Raw genomic sequence first — 21,454 nt, 5'->3', positions numbered from 1 at the left:
GAAACAACTTTTTAAGGATTTGAAAAGCCCTTGGGAATAAATAACTCTGCCCCAAGTTCAGTTGCTGGGGATGGGGATGAGGGGTAGGGGGTGGGGATGGGGATGAGAGATGGCGGCCGGGGATGGGGCACCAGGAGTCAAGCACTTACTACAGAATTCCGCATACTCAGCTGGCAGCAGGAAGGTCTGGGGGAGGATGTGAAAAGCCTTGAATCCATGTGTATGCTGCATTCGAATGATGTTTTTGTACAGTCGGTCCTTCCGGGTTAGTTCATATGACCTAAGTTTCATAAAAGCATTTCCATTTCAGTAAACTATGACTCAGAGGTTTTCCTATGTTAAAGAGTTCCCAGTTCATGAGCAGTTACTGAGGACAGTTTTATACCCCAAATCTATCACTTTGTCAAGGAAATGATCACCTTAAAACCAGGACAATCACTGCTACCAATCAGGGATTGGAATCTGGCAAACTACAAAGAGGTGCTTCAGTTAGCCATGACTGCATTCATGAGTCTCTGGTTTGTTGCACTATTTAAAGACAATCCAAGAATCTTTGCTGTAACTATTAAAAACACATTCCATCTGTTGCTCAGTTCAAAATTTTCACTTTGATTTCTTAAGATCAAAGGTTTCTTTGCCAGATCTAGGTATCACCAACACCTTCCTCACCCACTGTCCTCCTTGGATCTAGAGCAGAGGTCCTCAAATTTTAGTGTGCATAAGAATCACTCATAAAGTTCCTTTAAAAATGAATGTTCCAAGATCACATCTCTCAAAATTGGGGGATGAAGTCTAGGATTCTGCATTTAAACATGTACCCCAGGTGATTGGTACAGATGGTCCAGAAAACACACTGTAACACTGATTTGGTCTACATCAGTGATTTGTGAACTTGACGGAGATATAGATCACTCATTGCTTTTAAAATATATGACTTTCTAGGAATATATTTACCTGTAAAGATTAAGCACCTGGAAGCTGCTTTTTAAATATACACCTTCTCTGGAAATGGTGATTCCTTGAACCTGCAGTTAAGACCTGTGACTGTAATGGACTCCCAGTGATGCTTATCATTAAGGATTTAGAAACACTGAACCAGAGGATAAGAAAAACAACACATTCTCCTACAGCTACCCAGTATTAGTGGTCTCCAAACATTTTTGCTTGGTACTTCTGATACAAATTTTGGGAAACCATGTATCTTTTTAGTTGACATGTAAGATTTTTCATCATAAATTTAAATTGTTCCAAAGGATCTATAATGGCAAATATAGTTTTAAAATAAAACTATAAGAGTATCCTTTTAAGTATATTCAAAGGAACCTCAATAACAACCGGATTCATTAGCCACTGTGCATTTTCAAAGTATAAAAGAAAAGGCTCTTTTCATCAGTAAATATTTCACTTTTTAAAATACTATACTTTTTTACTGAAATTAACATATAAACAGGAAAATAAACAAGTCACAAATGCAGAGCATGATAAATTTCAGTCTACCTGTGTGACTATCACTGAGCATAGAACATTCCCAGCACCCCAAAAGCCACCCTCAAACTCCCAACCCAGACATTATCCCCCTTTCATCCTTGAGTTTACTTCTTCCATTACATTTCCCACAAACAGCTTGGCCTAACATAACAGATTCAATGCTTGTGTCTTTTATATTATATTATACCTTTTCTATAAGAAAAATGTGCATACAAATTATATTTAATACTTTTTAATTTCCTGTGATCATAAGGCTGTGTCTGTTATATATATATTGACCTATCATTACAGGAACATAGTACACAATTCATCAAAACACCATAAAGACTGTAACTTTTGATTATAATGTATATCATACTAAAATCAATTTCTCCATTTTGATAATTACACTATGGTTATAACCGATGTTAACAGAAGGAAGACCAGGTAAAGAAACCAAAGGAACTCTGTATTATTTTCTGCAACTTTTCTAAAAGTCTAAAATTACTTAGAATAAAAAATTATATCAAAAGAGTGAACAATAATATTGGAAACATTTTAAGTGTTTGCATTCCTCTTGTACATGAATCAGCTGGCTCCTCCAATTCAAAGAGGAGTCAAGAAAACAGGTTAGAATTTATGAATACTGAGTTCAAATTGAGATGGAATTCCTATACACCTACAGCGTATTTCAAAAGCTACTGAAATAAATAATATATTACTAACAGGCATTAGGAATGCAGTCTCTACTGTGAGCTATTTTAAGACTGTTTAAATATTTCTTTAAAATAGCTGCATGCGATTTACTTCAACTACCCAGTCACCCATTTAGAAAACCAGTCATATCTTCCAGACATTAAGGAAGAAACTAAGGTTTAAACTATTTTCTGCCCATGAAGCTCAAACATAAAATAAGACTAGAACCTGTTGAAAAGATTTAAAATACACATTTATCTAAGATGATGGAGAAATTATTTGACATTGGAGACAGCATAAGCTGAGTATTTATACACATTAACAGAATATGAGGCAGTAGAACTGAATGATCAAGAAGAAAACTTCATTTCATAAAAATGAGAAGTAAAATACATGAAAGTGACTGAAAAGAAAACTTCTTGAGTGAGTAACTGGGACATAAGTCCTGGAAATAAAATATAACATAACCACTGAGAAATTAACAACATTTTTATTAGATTTGCATCTCTTCATTAGATAGATGAAATTACCTGTCCTCTTCCCCAACAGGCCATGTATCTCTCTGTTGTTGAATATTACTTACTGCTAGAATAAAGCAGGGGTTTCAGCATCAATTCTATTCCTGTTTTCTTTTTCACAGATGTAAACACTGAAAAACATAACAGCTAACACTTATATACAGTGTTTACTATGTGACAGGCATGTGATGCTCTAAGCACTTCAGATCTTGATACATAAAATCCTCACTATAGTCCTACAAAGTGCATGTTATTAGTATCCTCTCTTTTCAAATGAGGAAGCTGAAGCTCAGTCAGCGGAGCTGAGGTCTGGGCCTAGGAGAGCTGGCTAGAGAGCTCCAGCTGGCAGCCACTAGGCGGTATTGCCTCTTGAGGCCGACTTTACCCGATGAGACCGGAAGACGCTGAAAACCGCAGTGGCTCTCTTTCCTAATTATAAGTCCAAAGCCATAAGATGACCTATCACTAAATCTTATATTTAATGATTTATCAGCTGACAACTTGATCATGTCCTTCTTTAACTCTTTTCAAAAAAAACCAAAGAAATGGAAATTATTAACAGGCTAAAAGCTTCATTATACTATTACTTGGATTAAACATCAATTTTTTTCATTTCATGTTTGGAACCCTGAAAATTTTTACATCTCCACATAATATCCATATTAAGAATCTAGGTGGGCTATTCTCTCATAAAGGGGAAAAACAGTAACTGAAAGAGAAGGGGAGAGGGGAGAATCTAGTCACACTGAGGGGCTCACGAGCAGCTCGATTTGAGAAAGAGAATCTACGGGATTTGCAATCCACAGTATATTTCTAAAACCATCCATCCTACAGAGTCCTCACAAAGTCCTCAACTACGTCCAGAAAGGTGAACACCTCCGTTTGATTTCTATACGGTTGCCCTATATCACAGATTTCCTTTTTTTTTTAAGATGTTAATTATCTCTGCTGGCTACATGCCTCAATGTCAGGTACCTTTATACGGAGCAAAGTAGCTAAAGAGCATTACCTGGGAAAGTGATTAACCTTTTGTGCTTCAGAGAGGGTACGAAGTAAGAAGGGCTTCAGGTGGGATCCTGTCCACATTAGGTTATAGTCAGTGCTGCTCGGATGAACCTAAGGGCAGATAAAAAGACAAGATAAGAAACACCAGAGACAACCCCTGGAAGAAAAATGGAAGAAAAAGCCATAGAGATTATTCACCCGCAGAGCACGCATGGGGGTGGGCCCATTAGGATCTGAGCCTAGTAAGACAAAAAAGCTGAGTGTAGGAACAGGGGATAAGCAAGTTTAAAGAACTGTGAGAGGTGGGCAAGCACTACCTGCAAAGAGTAGAATTAACTCTCTTATAGAAGTCCGTGATACTTCTTGATATTCTGGCACACCACAGTGAGAGATGAGGACTCCCTTATCAGACTGTCCTTGCAGATGCTGAGTATAAAGTGATACCAGATCTAAAACCTTATACCAACTCAGAATTCATTCATTCACCAGAATTCATTTGTTCATTCATTCAACAATTATGTACCCTCTGCCTCTGATGTAGCAGGTACCACTTTAAGCCCTGGAGATAAAAGATCAACAAAGACAGGATATAAGCTGGTATCAGAACTTCCTCAAAATGTCTACTTCACATCTCAACCTGAGATAAGTGAGCAACTAGACTTTTACCAACTGTCTCAAAATATCTACAATGGAAGTCTGTCCAGCATTTTTACCTGTCCCTGTTGATACCAACATCCCCATTTTCCCAATTTTCTTTGGGAATAACAAACTCCTAAGGTTTTAAAGGATCTGCCAATCATCCACCCCTCCCTTCCCCCAAGGAGTGGACACTTGACTCAAGCTAGTCCAATCATGCCATCTCCAGAATACAATTCTTGAGTGGAAAAAGGCACAAGGACAATTAATAGAGTCAATTCATTCCACAGTGGCAAAGGTGGTCCTGAAGATTTCTGTTGCCAGATCCCTGGGGCTATTGCAGTCTCTCTCCTTCCAAAGGCCTGCTTTTTCAGCTGTCCCTCTGCTTCAGCTAGCCATTCTATGCACATCTTTTTCACACATTCCTTTTCCTTTTTGGTTTAAGTTAAGCAGAGTCTGTTTCTGCTGCTTGTAATCAAAGAGCTTTAAGTGAGTATTAGACCATTCCTTATGGGCAGCTCTGCCTCTAGCCCATACCTAAAAATACAGCAAGGAAAAAAAAAATTTAAAAAAATCCCACAAAATCTCGTGGAAATGTTTTCTGTGTATTTCACGGTAAAGCCACTCAGAAAGTCAATGCAAATTCTGCATCATCTCTAAGTAGGGGTCCCATGTACTTTCTAGAGTTAGCCTTATTAGATAATAGTCAGTTAGGTAGCTAGGATTTTCAGCTTTTGAGCAAATCAGGTAAGGTAGTGAAAATCAGCTTACTTCATGAAATCCATGTGCTGTCAGAATGCTGCGTACCAGGCGACTGTCTGTTCGTACAATCTTGTAAGACAAGTGATAACGTTCTAAAGAAAAACAGAATCAAGTTCAATAACAGGAAAGTTAACTGTGGAAAAAGGAATAATAGAGATAAACACTAATACGGTGGCTGCCGTAATTACATAAAATAGTATACTACTATCCTTATGCTACTAATAAGTGGATTATTTTGGAACAGAGAATATTAACCAGAGAACCTGAGATTCATGGGGCTTCACAAAACACGGGGTGGGGGTGGGGGGAGAAATGACATCCTTGTTTTCAGTAATTTCTAGTTGCAATTTAACAGTGCCTTCAATCAGAATGCAAGCAACAAAGCAGAATAGTACTAGCAGTGCCTGTGACCCTGCCACCCACAGACAGCAAGTGTTCTAATATTCTTTTACAGTTGCTCAGTTATCTTAGAAAATCCCTTATTCTCAGGAGCTCCTTGGGTTGCCTAGTGGTTAGGACTCCAAGTTTACTGCTGTGGCCTGGGATCAGTCCCTGGTCGGAGAACTGAGATACTTGCAAGCAGCAAGGCATGGCCCCCCCCAAAATTACTCATTCTCACAGTATTTAAAAATTAACAGACCTACCACTAAGTCATGTTATTTAGCGCCCTAATAAAAAGCATACATATCACAAACTTGGCTTTGAAAAATATTCTGAGACTATATTTCAATACAATTTATTTTCATTATAGTCTTGTGTATCTTTAAAATACACCTAAAAAACATTAGTCTGAGAAGAGACCCCCCTCCCCCAGGCTTCCTCATACTGCTGACACCACTCACTACACCAAAAAACGCTTGGAAGCCCTGTTCTAGATAGCCCCATGTGCAACAATTCTGATCACCAGCCTATCTTAGACCAGAGGTATGATAAACTGGTGATGTGCGGACCGAAACCAATCTGCAGACCTGGCTTGTTCATTCCTCATTGTGATTAAAAAAGAAAAACACAAATTGAGGGGGGCTTCCCTGGTGGCTCAGGGATAAAGGATCTGCCTGCCAATGCAGAAGACACAGGTCTAACCCCTGATCCGGAAGGTCCCACATGCCGCCGCAGAACCTCGAAGCCAGTGCGCCACAACTATGAAGCCTGTACTCAAGAGCCCAGGAGCCTCAATCACTGAGCCTCTGTGCCGCAGCTACTGAAACCCTCAGCCCCAGAACTCATGCTTAGCAGCAAGAGAATTCACCCCAAGGAGAAGCCTGCACACCGCCATTAGAGAGTAGCCTCCATTCAACCCAGCTAGAAAAAAGCCTGTGCAGAAAGGAAGACCCAGCACAGCCAAAAAAAAAAAAAAATTTAATGTGTTAAAATAAATAAATAAAATTGAGGGACTTCCCCGGTGATCCAGTGGCTAAGACTCCACACCACCAAAGCAGGAGACCCGGGTTTGATCCCTAGTCAGGGAACTATAATAGATCCCACAGGCCGAAACAAAGACTGAAGATTCCATGTGCCACAACTCAGACCCCGCGCAGCCAAATAAATGAATTAAAAATATTTTTTAAAAATTAAAAAAAATTAAATTGCTAACCTTTTGCAATTGGAGGAATTCATATAAAAATATAGATTTCTGGACTTCTCTTGAAAACCCTGGCAACCCTGGGCTCTCCCTTTGGCAAGGCAACAGTCAAGCAAAGACGTGCACATGCTTCTGTCAGTACAGACCCTCACTGTCTGGTTCAGCACCTTCACCACTCGGCCTGCCTCACTCATTTCCTGCCAGGCCCCAGAGAGCACTCTGCTGCTTGTGACCCCTGGCTAAGAGGAATGTCTGTCATCGTGTGAGGCTTCTATATACCTCGAAAGACTAACATTTTCCCTGGCCCATTATATTCAATCTCTTCACACATCACTATAAATTGTTAGCTAAGAACTTGGCAGAACGATTTTTTTAAAAGGACTGTACACTGAACAATTTCTGAGTGAGTATAATACAGAAACGTATGAACAGGCTCTGGAACAAAATTCAGCCTCGAGAGTCAAAGATAAGCATTTCTTTTTATAATTTTATGTGAAAACATTCATAAATCCCTGCTGCCGCTTGCCCAGCCCTGGCAGGAACACCGTGTCAAGCAGACACAGGAGGACTGGAACCATGAGGCCAGACGCTCCATACTTCTCACTCCCACAGCAAACTTGTAAAGGCCAGGGACGGAGTTTCCCTAATGGCCAATCACTATTATGTTGTCTTTATAGTATTGTTCTAAGAAAAGCAGTGGGAAGTATAATATCAGAAACAGCACAGCGCAATGCTCAAGAGTGTGTGTTCTAAAGTTTCCTAGAGCTTACCTCTATAAAAACAATCAATATGAAGAGGAATTCGCTGAACTGTTTCATTCCAGCAATAAGTAATATTCAACTATGAATAAATGATCCAACTAATTTTGTAAATGCACAATTCATATATTAAGAAATGGATTTCTATTTTTTTCTACTTTTATGTTTATTATTTACTGAAATTTTAATTTACTCATACTTTTTTGCTCAATTTTGTACAGTCATTAAGATTGTGACATAGCTTAATCCAGGGCACATATTTAGTTTTTGAAGATATAATGATCACAATAAATTTTAAAAGTTTTTTTGGAGTTTGTGTCCTGATTTCAAGTTGGGGAAGGAAAGCACAAGGTAAGAAAAGGAATATACTACTATGCCAAGAAGACAGTCACAAGGACTGAGAACATGCCACAGGGTCTAGAAGGGGCCTCCCAAAGCCAAATTTGAGGCTATTCAAATATAAAAGTGAATGCTGATAGAAACAGATTTTAAACTCACTTATAAAAAAGAAAACCACCCATGAATCCACACTGATAAGAAGGTGAGAAAGTTATACTAGTTTTCTAGGGCGGAAATCCAACACAAGCCTCATCAAGGCATTGGCAGGACTGCATTCCTTTCTACTGGCTCTGGGTAGGACCCACTTCCTTTCCTCTTCCAGCTTCTGGAGACTGCCCCCGTTCTCTAGTTGGCTGTCCCTTTCTTCTGTCTTCAGAGTCAGCAATGGCAGGCCTAGTCCTTCTCACACTGCATCAGAGTGACGCTTCTTCTGTCTCCTTGTGACTGTCCTCTTTCTGACAAAGCAATATATTCCACACCTATCTTGTAATTATATTGGGCCCACTTGAAGAATCTCCTTATCTTAAGGGTTAGCGGATTAGCAACTTTAATTCCGTCTATGACCTCAATTCCCCTTTGCTAAATCAGGTAACATTTTCACAGGTTCTGGGGATTAGGAAATAGACATCTTTGGAAGATTATTATTCTGTCTACATAGAAGGGAAAGCTCTTCTTTACAGAAAAGCCAGCTAATAAATGTAGAAGGACTGACATATAAAATCACTATTTTACAAAAACTATAATAGTAAGTGATTCAGACAAAAATCAGTGAATACCAATGACTGAGAGGCTAGTGGAGAATAGGTTACTCAGATATCTCAAAACATCACTACAGAGAATGCTTAAAGCAAGAGACAAGAGTACCTTTAGAATGAAGCCATCTGGTAAATACTATCTGACCAAATGATTTAACTTGTCATCACTAATAATGCAATAAAATGATGCTATATGCTTCCTAATGTGATACACTGAGTGACACATGACTTCATTAAATGATAGTCCTGAAAATTTCTTTCAACTTTTTTAACCTGAATCTAAATATGTGAAATCAATCTGCAAGCCCAAACTTAAGGACATTCACAAAGCAACTAGTCTGGAATCTTTAAAAATGTCCATGCCATGAAAGACAAAAAAAAAAAAATCCACTAAATGAATGTAGATAATTAAGGAGACTAAAGAAATATGACAACAAAATGCAACCTCTGATTGGATACTCAATTGGGGGGGGGGGAACCAAGATAAAGGACAAAATTGGAACAATAAGGAAATCTGGGCAGCGACTATATATTACATAAGAGGGTTTCAGCAATGGCAGATTTCCTGAGGGTTATCAATGTACTGTGGTTATAGAGAGGATCCCCTGTTCTGAGGATAAACATGCTGAATAAGGTATTTAGGCAAGATGCACCTGAACTAATTCTCAAATGGTTCAGAGATCGAAAGAGAGGGAGAAGCAAACATGACAAAATGTTAATAATAATAATAATTTTAATAATTGTGAAACTAGGGAAATAGTATACATGAATTCATTGTACTATGCTCATAACGTAGGAGATTTTATTTTTTTAATAAAATGTTCAGAGAAATGAAAGAAAACCAGGTCTTTTTCATTATAGTAACTGATCACGGACATCCCCAGTTTTGCATGTAAAAAGCCCGAGCCTCAGAATCTGCCTGCAATGCAGGAGACCCTGGTTCAATTCCTGGGTCAGGAAGATCCCCTGGAAGGAATAGGGATAGGCTACCCACTCCAGTATTCTTGGGCTTCCCTGGTGGTTCAGACGGTAAAGAATCACCTGCAATGCAGGAGACCTGGGTTCCATCCCTGGGTTGAGAAAATGGGAAGATTCCCTGGAGAAGGTAAAGGCTACCCCCTCCAATATTCTGGCCTGGAAAATCCTCATGGACAGAGGAGCCTGGTGGGCTACAGTCCATTGGGTCGCAAGAGTTGGACACGACAGAGTGACTAGGCACACATCAACTGCTGGGGACCAGGACTGCACCCGACTCTCTGCCTGCTCTGCGGTGCCTGCCCCAGGCCCCAGGGAAGATGATCAGTAAGGTGTACGGAAAAACAGTATCTCTCGAGTCAAACTGCCAAGGTTCAAACTCTGGCTCTGCTACTTCCTGCCTGTCATTTTAAATAAGTTATTTAATTTCACTATGCTCAATTTCCTCACCTATAAAATGAGGTTGATAACAAAGGGACTTATCTCACAGGGTAGCTAAAAGCACTGAATCAGTTAATACCTGTAGAGCTTTTAGAATAAGAAAGCTTGCTGATAAGGGAACTTCCTGACAGTCCAGTGGCTAGAACTTCACACTCTCACTGCTGTGTTCAATCCCAGGTTGGGAAACTAAGATCCCACAAACCACAAGGTGCAGCCAAAAAAGGAAAAATAAAAAAGTTTGCTGATACATAGGAAAAAATTTTGTGCAGTAAAACAACTGCAAAATAGCTACAAATATATATACTGATACATAGGATACATAGTAAATTATACACTCCAGCTTCTTCTGAAATATCTGGGGCTTCCTTGGTGGCCCAGTGGTTAAGAGTCTGCCTTGCAATGCAGGGGACATCAGTTCGACCCCCAGTCCAGGAAGATCCCACAGGCCACAGAACAACTAAACCCAGGAGCCACAGCTACTGAAGCCCATCCCCTAGAGCCCATGCTCTGCAACAAGAGAAGCCACCACAATGAGGACAACTAGAGAGCAGCCCCCACTCACCGCAACGAGGGAAAGCTCGAGCAGCCAAAAATAAATAAATAAAAAAGCAATACCTGGTAATCCTGGACTCCCTCTGCCCAGAAAGAGTCCAATGGAGAACTGCAACTCTAAACTGAATCTGACCAACTGCTCAAAACAGAACGACCTCAGCCATGTTTTCTTCCATATAAAAACAAGAGGCAGGGCTAGCAAACTGCCAAACATCCAACATCTAAGACTCTAACACACATCGCATCAGTTCTACTATGAGACTGTAGAACTGTCTCGTCAACCACTCACATGAATCTCAAAAGACAATCTGAAGTACTAGGATCCCTGAGAAGTTCCAGAACTAACTAGTAGAGCAAAGACAAACCTATAATCTAACTGCCAGCACAGAAGCACCTAGAGAGTAGTGACGTGCTCTAAGGACTTTGTGGAACTAGAAGGAAGATAAAACTAACATTTTTTAAAAATTACTTTAGAATTCAAGAATAACCCTTTCAATGGCAATACAGTGTATTTTTGCCTCACCATCAGAAAACTAGGTCCCTACCTGTACTATTGACTATGGCAGTCACTAGCCACATGTAGCTTGAGCACCTGAAGGGTGACTAGTATGACAAAGGAATTGAATTTCTTCATCTTATTTAACTTTAATTAATTTTTAATTTTAAAACTCATACTCAATTTGGTCTCAGTACAAGTTGGAAAACTTGTTTGGAACAACTTGAGCATAGGAATTTGCTATAATTTCAATGATAACATTTATGAAATCTAAACACAGACTAAATGCTTCCAATAAAAACTTTGCACCACATGGAGATGTACTAAAAGTGCAAAATACACACTGGATGTAAAATATCGTCACAATTTTTTTATACTGAGCAAATGTGAAAATGATATTTTGGATTAAATAAAATATATTATTAAAGTTAATTCCACCTATTTCTGCTTTTTCTTTTTTTTTAAATAAAGCTACTGAAGAATCACACCATATTTCTGTTGGACAGTACTAGTCTACACAAATGCAAACTGATGAAACTGACACATTCAGGGACAAAACATAAGATACTTCAAAATGCTGCATTCCAGGAAAAGATTACTTTAAAGTGCAAATATCTTTTGCCTCTAAAATGCAATTCCACTTAAATATTCAAAGCATGTAATTTGAAAAAAACATGGATATGGTGAGTAAAAACATATTCCTGGAATATTTCACAAATAAAGCATATGAAATCTTATTGTATGAAAAATATTAACAGTGAATTCAATGAAACATTTAATAACAGAAAAAACAAGGTTGGAATCTCACACTCTAAGATCAACAGAAGATAACTAATGCCCCAGATACACTTCTCAAGGGGATTTAACCCAGGATTATGATCTGAGCAGATCTATGTCAGCTATATTTTAAGACAGAGGGGGAAAAAAAACCAACAGACCAAGAGTGTTTAACAACCCAGAAATCTCAGGAAGCAACTAATAAAACTCATTCAAATTGGTCTTTTCATAAAGGAAGGTGAAGAACATTATTAAACCTCAAGGAATTGGGAATATATAGAAAATTCAAAAACAATGTTTAACAAAACAAGTTTAGTGGCTTTTTTTAAAACACCGGAAAAAAATCTAAAAACTTATAGGTTCCAGAAAATTGTGACTGCTTGAATAATGGCATGATTACATTGATGGATGCAAATGTCCAGTAAATGTTAGGTATTCTAGAAAAGAAGGGTCTGCCTATTGCCACAGAATACGTGGATTCAATTGTGTGACAAGCAAAGCAAAAAGAAACATGTTTGAGGGAAGGATTATTTACTTCTGCTCTTTTTAACCCACCTTAGATATTTTGACTCTAATCATATTTAGAGGGAGATTCTCAGCAAATGTTAGTAAATCTTCAGTGACTTCAACTTCTGTGAACATGAATGAACCACTGCCTTTCAGTGGTAACCTAGCAACTCGCTGAAGGGATTAGAACACCAGGACCCTTGGGGAGGGAGGAAAATTCAAATCCCAGAAGCAGGTGCTAATCCTCCTCTGAACTCTGGCTTACTGTGGGGCAAGGATAGACCTTAAAGTCATCTCAGAGTAGAGTAGATTCTGTTCAACAAGTAGAGTGAGCAGCACAAATTTTGAGTGCCTACTGTGTGCTAAACATAATGCAATCTCATTCTCACAATGCCTGCAAGGTAGCTACTATCTCCATTTTACTAATAATGCAATGGATTGAGAGAGTGTAAGTGATTGCACAAGATTCACAGCTAGTAAATGCCAAAGCTGGGATCTGAAGTATTGACTCAGAACCCATGTAAAGACGCTTTCCACTATATCACAAAACAAAAGTTCAGATGCATGGTATGTGACCTTTGCAGACAACTACAGGCCAATGCCAGGATTCAGAGCACTGCTTAAAATCAAAGATGAGTGAAGGCAAATGAAATGAAGACTATGGTTTTTCTAGCAGCCATGTATGGATGTGAGAGTTGGACCATAAAGAAGGTTGAATGCCAAAGAACTGATGCTTTCTAATTGTGGTGCTGGAGAAGACTCTTTTGAGAGTCTCTCGGACTACAAGGAAATCAAACCAGTCTATCATAAAAGAAATCAACCCTGAATATTCATTGGAAGGCCTGATGCTGAAGCTGAAGCTCCAATACTTTGGCTGCCTGATACAGAGTCGATTAATTGGAAAAGATACACCCTGAAGTTGGGAAAGATTGAATGCAAAAGGAGAAGGGGGTGGCAGAGGATAAGATGGTTAAAGAGCATCATTGACTCAATGATTCATTGAACATGAATCTGAGCAAACTCCAGGAGACAGTGAAGGACAGGGGAGCCTGGCATGTTACACTCCATGGGGTAGCAAAGAGTCAGACATGACTTAGCGACTAAACAACAAACAACAAGAATAGAAAAACAATAGCAGAAATTAGCAAAATAAAAAGCTAACTCTTTAAAATTATTCTCAAAGTGGACAAACTTTTCATTCAGTTCAGTTCAGTCGCTCAGTCGTGTCCGACTCTTTGCAACCCCATGAATCGCAGCACGCCAGGCCTCCCTGTCCACCACCAGCTCCCACAGTCTACTCAAACCCATGTCCATCGAGTCGGTGATGCCATCCAACCATCTCATCCTCTGTCATCCCCTTCTCCTCCTGCCCCCAATCCTTCCCAGAATCAGGGTCTTTTCCAATGAGTCAACTCTTCGCACCAGGGGGCCAAAGTATTGGAGTTTCAGCTTCAGCATCAGTCCTTCCAATGAACACCCAGGAATGATCTCCTTTAGGATGGACTGGTTGGATCTCCTTTGCAGTCCAAGGGACTCTCAAGAGTCTTCTCCAACACCATAGTTCAAAAGCATCACTTTTTCAGCACTCAGCTTTCCTCACAGTCCAACTGTCACATCCATACATGACCACTGGAAAAACCATAGCCTTGACTAGATGGACCTTTGTTGGCAAAGTAATGTCTCTGCTTTTTAATATGCTGTCTAGGTTGGTCATAGCTCTCCTTCCAAGGAGTAAGCGTCTTTTAATTTCATGGCTGCAATCACCATCTGCAGTGATTTTGGAGCCCCCAAAAATAAAGTCTGACACTGTTTCCACTGTCTCCCCATCTATTTCCCATGAGGTGATGGGACCAGATGCCACGATCTTAGTTTTCTGAATGTTAAGCTTTAGGCCAACTTTTTCACTCTCCTCTTTCACTTTCATCAGAGGCTTTTTAGTTCCTCTTCACTTTCTGCCGTAAGGGTGGTGTCATCTGCATATCTGAGGTTATTGATGTTTCTCCCAGCAATCTTGATTCCCGCCTGTGCTTCTTCCAGCCCAGCATTTCTCATGATGTACTCTGCATGTAAGTTAAATAAGCAGAGTGACATATACAACCTTGACGTACTCCTTTTCCTATTTGGAACCAGTCATTGTTCCATATCCAGTTCTAACTGTTGCTTCCTGACCTGCATACAGGTTCTCAAGAGGCAGGTCAGGTGGTCTGCTTTTCCCATCTCTTTCAGAATTTTCCACAGTTTATTGTGATCCACACAGTCGAAGACTTTGGTGTAGTAAATAAAGCAGAAATAGATGTTTTTCTGGAACTCTCTTGCTTTTTCAATGATCCAGCGGATGTTGGCAATTTGATCTCTGGTTCCTCTGCCTTTTCTAAAACCAACTTGAACATCTGGAAGTTCACGGTTCACGTATTGCTGGAGGCTGGCTTGGAGAATTTTGAGCATTACTTTACTAGCGTGTGAGATAAGTGCAATTGTGCGGTAGTTTGTGCATTCTTTGGGATTGCCTTTCTTAGGGACTGGAACGAAAACTGACCTTTTCCAGTCCTGTGGCCACTGCTGAGTTTTCCAAATTTGCTGGCATACTGAGTGCAGCACTTTCACAGCATCATCTTTCAGGATTTGAAATAGCTCAACTGGAATTCCATCACCTCCACTAGCTTTGTTCGTAGTGTTGCTTTCCAAGGCCCACTTGACTTCACATTCCAGGATGTCTGGCTCTAGGTGAGTGATCACACCATTGTGATTATCTGGGTCATGAAGATCTTTTTTGTACAGTTCTTCTGTGTATTCTTGTCATCTCCTCTTAATATCTTCTGCTTCTGTTAGGTCCCTACCTTTTCTGTCCTTTATCGAGCCCATCTTTGCAGGAATGTTCCCTTGGCATCTCTCATTTTCTTGAAGAGATCTCTAGTCTTTCTGTTGTTTTCCTGTTCCGTGGTGGCTCAGACAGTGATGCGTCTACCTACAGTGCGGGAGACCTGGGTTCGATCCCTGGGCTGGGAAGATCTCCTCGAGATGGGAATGGCAACCCACTTCAGTATTCTCGCCCACCCCCACCCCCCCAAAAAAGGGGCCCCAAGAAACTTTTCATTAGAATGATGTTAAAAAAAAAAAAAGATTCAAATCACTAAAATCACAAATGAAGGTGTGGATATTACTACTGTATAACAGAAATAAAAAAGGATTATAGAAGAACACTAAAACAATTATATGAAAACAAAATTATATAAACTAAATAAAATGTGCAAGAAGCCCAGAGAAACACACAGATTACCAAAACAGACTCAAATAAGAAATAGAATAGACAAGTAGAGTTTGAACCAGTGATCAAAAACCTGTCAACAAAGAAAAGCCCAGGACTAAATGTTTCACTGGTGAATTCTATCAAACATTTAAAGAACTGTGGTGGTGATTTAGTCGCTAAGCTGTGTCCAACTCTTTCAACCCAATGGACTGTAGACTGCCAGGCTCCTTTCTCCATGGGATTTTCCAGGCAAGAATAATGGAGTGGGTTGCCATTTCCTTCTCCAGGGGATCTTCCCGACCCAGGAATCAAACCCAGGTCTCCTTCATTGCAGGTAGATTCTTTACCAACTGGGAACTCTTTACCAATGAGGCAAGCCCATTTAAAGCCAATCTTTTTCAAACTCTTTCAAACAGGAGGAAGGAACCCATTCTATGAGCCCAGCATTACCCTGATACCAAAGCTAGACAAAGGCATTAAGAGAAAACCAGAAAACAATATTTCTTATGAATATAGATGCAAACATCCTCAATAAAATACTAGCAAACCAAATCCAGCAGCATATTAAAAGGACTATATACCATGCCCAAGTGAGATTTAGCTCAGGAATGCAAGGCTGGTTTGGTATACAAAATTCAATCAACATAACATACCACATTCATAAAATGAAGGAAAAAAGACATAGAATCATCTTGACTGATGTAGAAAAGGCATCTGACAAAATCCAGTAGTGTTGTATGATGAAAACACTCAACTAAGGAATAGAAAGGAGCTTCCTCAACATGACAGAAGGCATTTATGAAAGCCTAGGGCCAGCATCAAACTGGATGGTAAGAGACTGAAAGCTTTCCCCCTAAGATTAGGAATAAGACAAAGATGCCCATTTTCATCACTTCTATTCAACACTGTACTGGAAGTTCTAGCCAGCTAAGGAAGGGAAGGAAGGAGGGAGGGAGGGAGGGATCGATAAATCTCCATTTACTGATCACATGATCTTACATAGAAATAATCCTAAAGAATACACACACACACACACACACACACACACACACACACACTCAAAGCTAATAAATGAGTTCAGCATAAGATCAGTATACAAAAATCCACAGTATTTTATACACTGACAATGAACAACTCAAAAATGAAATTAAGAAAACAATTCCATTTATAAGAGCATCAGAAAGAATAAAATACTAAGGAATAATGTTAACCAAGGAGCTCTAAGATTTGCACACTGGGAACTGTAAAACATTGCTAAAGAAATGGGAAGACATCTAAATAAATGGGAAGACATCCCAGGCTCATGGACTAGAAGACTTAAACGTAAGATGGAAACAGCAATTTACAGATTCAATGTACTCCCTACCAAAATCTAAACAGCCTTTCTTGCAGAAATGAAAAAGCTGGTCCCAAATTCATATGGACCCTGAATAGCACACACACAAAAAAATCTTAAAAAAGAAGAACAAACTTAAGAGGACTCACATTTCCAAGTTTCAAAACTTAGTTCAAAGATACAGTCATAAAAATAATATGGCACTGGTATAAGGATAAACATACAGAAGGACAGAATATTGAGAGTCCAGAAATAAACCCATATGTTCAATAGTCAACTGATTTCCAAGATTATTCAAGAAAGAAAGAACAGTCTCTTCAACTACTCATGTGGGGGATTATCCACATGTAAAAGAATGAAGGTTGGACCCTTATCTCACAATATGTAAAAAAAGTTAACTCAAAATGTATCAAAAGACTGCTTAGCTCTAAATGTAAGAGTGTAAACTATAAAACTCTTAGAAGAAAACATAGGAATCACGACTTTGGGTTAGGCAATGATTTCTTAGATATGACACCAAAAGTATAAGCAATAAAAGAAAAAGTAGATAAATTAAACATCATGAAAATGAAAGACTTTTGCCACAAAAGAAAACTATCAAGAGCATGAAAAGACAAACTACAGAACAGGAAAAAATATTTGGAAATCATTTTTCTGACAAGGTTCTAGTATCCAGAATGTGTAAAGAACTCTTACAACTAAACAACAAAAAGACAAGCAACCCAATCAAAAACTAGGCAAAAACCTTGATAGACATTTCTCCAAAGAACATATGTAAATGGCCAAAGGGGACATGAAAAGATGCTCAATGACAATAATAGGGAAATGCAAATCATAACCACAATAAGATACCACTTCACACCAATTAGTATAGCTATATTCTAAAAAACAAAATGAATGTTAGTGAGAATATGGAGAAACTGCAACTCTCAAATATTGATGGTGGGAATGTAAAATTGTACAGTCACTGTGAAAAATCCTTTGGCAGTTCCTTAATAAGTTAATCACAGAATTACCACACCACCTAGCAATTCCATTCCTAGGTATATCCCCAAGAGAACTGAAAACAAACAAAAGATTGTACATGAATGTTCACAGTAGCACTATTTATAAGAGTCAAAAGGTGAAAACATTTATCTGTCAACTGAAGAATGGATAAACAAAATGTGGTATATCTGTACAATGGAATATTATTTGGGCTTCCCTTGTGGCTCAGCTGGTAAAGAATCCACTTGCAACGCAGGAGACCTGGGTTTGATCCCTGGGTTGGGAAGATCCCCTGAAGAAGGGAAAGGTTACCCACGCTAGTATTCTGGCCTGGAGAATTCCATGGACCATAGAGTCCACAGGGTCGCAAAGAGTTGGACATAACTGAGAGACTTTTACTTTCATATTTGTCCATCAACTGATGAATGGATAAACAAAATGTGGCATGTCTGTACAACAGAATATTACTGAGCCACAAAAAGAATGAAGTGCTGATATATGCTACAACATGGATGAACCCTGAAAATATTATGCTAAGTGTAAGACACCATACACAAGAGGCTGCATGTTGTATGAGACCATTTATAAGATTTACCTAATATCCAGATTAGGTAACAGCACGGAGGCAAAAAAATCAATGGTTTCCAGGAGCTGGGATGAGGGGGTTGTGGAATGACTATTCAATGGATACAGGCTTTACTTTTAGACGAAAATGTTCTAGAATTAGAAAATGATGATGGCGGCACAATGCTATGAATGTACCAAATGCCACTAAGTTGTCCACTAAAATGATGAAAACAAATTTTGTTATGTGTATTTACCATAATTAAAGAAAACAATTACTAAACTTTTTGTGATATTCATTTCATTTCATGATATATGTAACTTAAATCACCATGCCACACACCTTATACCTTCTACAGTGCTGTATGTCAATGATCTCTAAAAAAAAAACATAAATAAACACTTGTACACATAACTCTAAAATCAAAAAAAAACAAGGAAAAAAAATCTGATATGCAGAAAACAATTTAAGGAATCATAAATAATCCTTTCAAGTATAAAACACCATGAGAATCTTCTCCTGACCAAGGCCCCTTCCCTGTCTAAATGTGGTTATCACTTTCTCCAAGGCAAGGTTATCAGGGCCATGACCAGCCCTGCCCTCTCTGGGGAAGGGGAAAATCATACCTACCTCCAATTCCTCGAATATTGTTGTCCTTTGTCAGAATAGCCTCAGCATGGAATACCAAAACTGGAATTCTCCTGCAGCCTCCAGTCCACATGATGCATGGATGATCTCTACAACCATAACAGAAGGCTTTATTAATTCACAGCTCAAAATCTGAATTAACAATTGAAGCAGATCAATGGGGTCAGCTGCTTAGCAACTTTCCGCTTCTTCTGGAACAAGCATTCCAAAAGTCCTATGGGAAACCATTTCTCTCCCATTCTCAATCATGTGGCCTGTTCAAGATGAACTCCATCCCTGGGGCAGGGACAGGGCTTGATCGACTTCAGCCAATCAGGTTTTCCACACCCTAGTTACAGTTACTGGTTCCGGGAGGAGGACATGGAGCATCTGGAGACGGTGTGCTGGGAGACATGTGTGACCATCTAGGAGAGTGATCCTTTCTCTTCTGAAGCAGCTGCAGAGAGACGGCCTCCTCCCCTCGATGGTGGAGGAGAACTGCACTCCCCTGGAAGTGCAATTGTCACCGTTTGACCTTGGGAGGAGAGCCTGGAGCTGTCAGCGAAGGATAAAGTCAGGGGGAGCCTGACCCAGAGAATCAGAGAAACGAGACCCTGAGCAGCAAACGTGCAGGTACAGAATCGAGTCTTTCCTAAACATGAGTTAACACATTCCCTTTATTATTTAGGACAATTTATGTCTCAGTCCCCGGCACAGAGAAGAATCCTAACTACAAACTAAAACAATCACAATAACTGACACACCCCTTTTTCACCCTACAGTCCCTTTTCAAGCCAATCTGAGGACCCATCCTAACAGTCTGAGCTAGGAAACCTAAAGTAATCCAAGTATCCCAATTAAGACTATATGTTTGAAAGCAAGTCTACACTAAATGGAACAATATTTTCTTCCAGAAGAGGACCTCAAACTTTCTCTTCTTATCTTCCAGAAATCTCTGTTAAATCAATCTCAAATGTGTATTTATTCACAAATTAGAAAAATCTTCAACTGCCTTAGTGCAGGGAGGTAGGAAAGGAAAAAAATGACCTGGATCCCTCTTACATGTCAAGAATTACACTAAGAGCTATCAAATTATCTCATTTAATCCTCTTGCCAGTAGTTTGAAGCGAAGGAAAGGTGTCTCTGAGAGGTTATGTAATTTCCTCAGAGTCATACAGCTGGTGATGCAAGGGAACAGGCATCTGGCCCAAGGGTCTGTGCTCCTTCCACTCTTCTATCTCCATAATCTCATTTCAGTGATATTTTGCATAAACATCTTAAACTGAACCCTTGAGGAACTGAAATTATCTTATATGGAATAAAATCCATTTTTTATTATTATTATCATTAATTCAAAGATTCAGGCTGCTCTCAAAAACTCACATGACCACACCCCTTAAAAAAGCCATACCACAAACCTCAGGGCCAAGTTAGACTCTCCCAACACAGGTTTAAACAGATTCATGCTTTGAATGTACAGGCTGCCAGGCTACCATTCTTAGAAGTGAGGCAGCCTTTACACTTAGGATGAGCTGCCAAGAGATTTAGTGAAGAAAGCAGAGACCACTACACCTAGTTCATCCCCTGTTTTCTAGAAATGCAAAGTGGATGTTTAATGTTCCTGCAATTTGACTTGGGTGACAGTGACCATTTGAGAGAAAAGGTGTTTACAGGGTGCAAGAAGGATTTGTGTGTGTGTCTGTGTGTGTGATTTGCTTTCTTTTCCATCTTAATTGACATCCCTAGTGGCTCAGATGGTAAAGAGTCCGCCTGCAGTGTGGGAGAACTGAGTTTGATCCTTGGGTTGGGAAGATCCCCTGGAGGAGGAAATGGCAACCCACCCCAGTATTCTTGTCTGGAGAATCCCACGGATGGAGGAATCTGGTGGACTACAGTCCATGGGGTCGAGAAGAGTCAGACATGACTGAGTGACTAAGCAAGGCACTATCTTAAACACCTGTAAAAGGGACCAGATAATTCCTATGATCCCTTTCAACGGTTTTTGGTTTTTTTCCCCACTATACATCTAAGTCAGAGGATAGAGGGAAAAATAGGCAGGTTAAACTATCAAGCTTTAGATAGAAACTTTGGAAACTAACTAAAGTTCCTTGTAGTTCCTTGTCCATCCACCTCTAACTGCAAACTGGCACCAGTGTACCTCAGCACCTAAGGTACATTACTAATGATGCATTACTGAAAAAAAGGTAAAAATGTTTGACAAGTCAGGAACACAATAAGCACACACAGCTGACAAGAGCCAAGGCCTGAATCATACTATCTGTAGAAAGCCACATCCCTGACAGAGAATCTTTTCACTTACAACCTCTGAAAAGAGAAAACAGGTAGCAGATGAATCGTTAATTCAGTAAGGTCGACCTAAAAACACTTAAGGCAGGCACTGCATTGTCACTAAAAGCATGTTCCCA

At 39.4% G+C, this 21,454-nt stretch overlaps 1 protein-coding gene across 14 annotated transcripts in view; it reads right to left on the bottom strand.

The window, feature by feature from the left end:
• The window catches only part of TTLL5 (tubulin tyrosine ligase like 5), a 315,511-nt gene that overhangs the window by 289,230 nt on the left and 4,827 nt on the right, over positions 1–21,454 (bottom strand). For 13 of the 14 annotated variants that reach the window (XM_020875764.2, XM_020875763.2, XM_020875766.2 and 10 more), the window contains exons 3-6: positions 19,032–19,138; positions 5,094–5,176; positions 3,691–3,797; positions 150–280 (exon numbers count right to left, since the gene is read on the bottom strand). In XM_020875764.2, coding sequence (XP_020731423.2) covers positions 150–280; positions 3,691–3,797; positions 5,094–5,176; positions 19,032–19,138 — 428 coding nt within the window. Of the gene's footprint in view, positions 1–149; positions 281–954; positions 1,058–3,690; positions 3,798–5,093; positions 5,177–19,031; positions 19,139–21,454 lie in introns of those variants that run through there. The other variant, XM_070469663.1, reaches the window with a different exon arrangement.

Source organism: Odocoileus virginianus, chromosome 6 (genome assembly GCF_023699985.2).
Source record: "Odocoileus virginianus isolate 20LAN1187 ecotype Illinois chromosome 6, Ovbor_1.2, whole genome shotgun sequence".
NCBI lineage: Eukaryota > Metazoa > Chordata > Mammalia > Artiodactyla > Cervidae > Odocoileus > Odocoileus virginianus.
The sequence above is the reverse complement of the archived record's forward strand: the minus strand, read 5'-3'. Positions and strand labels throughout refer to the sequence as shown.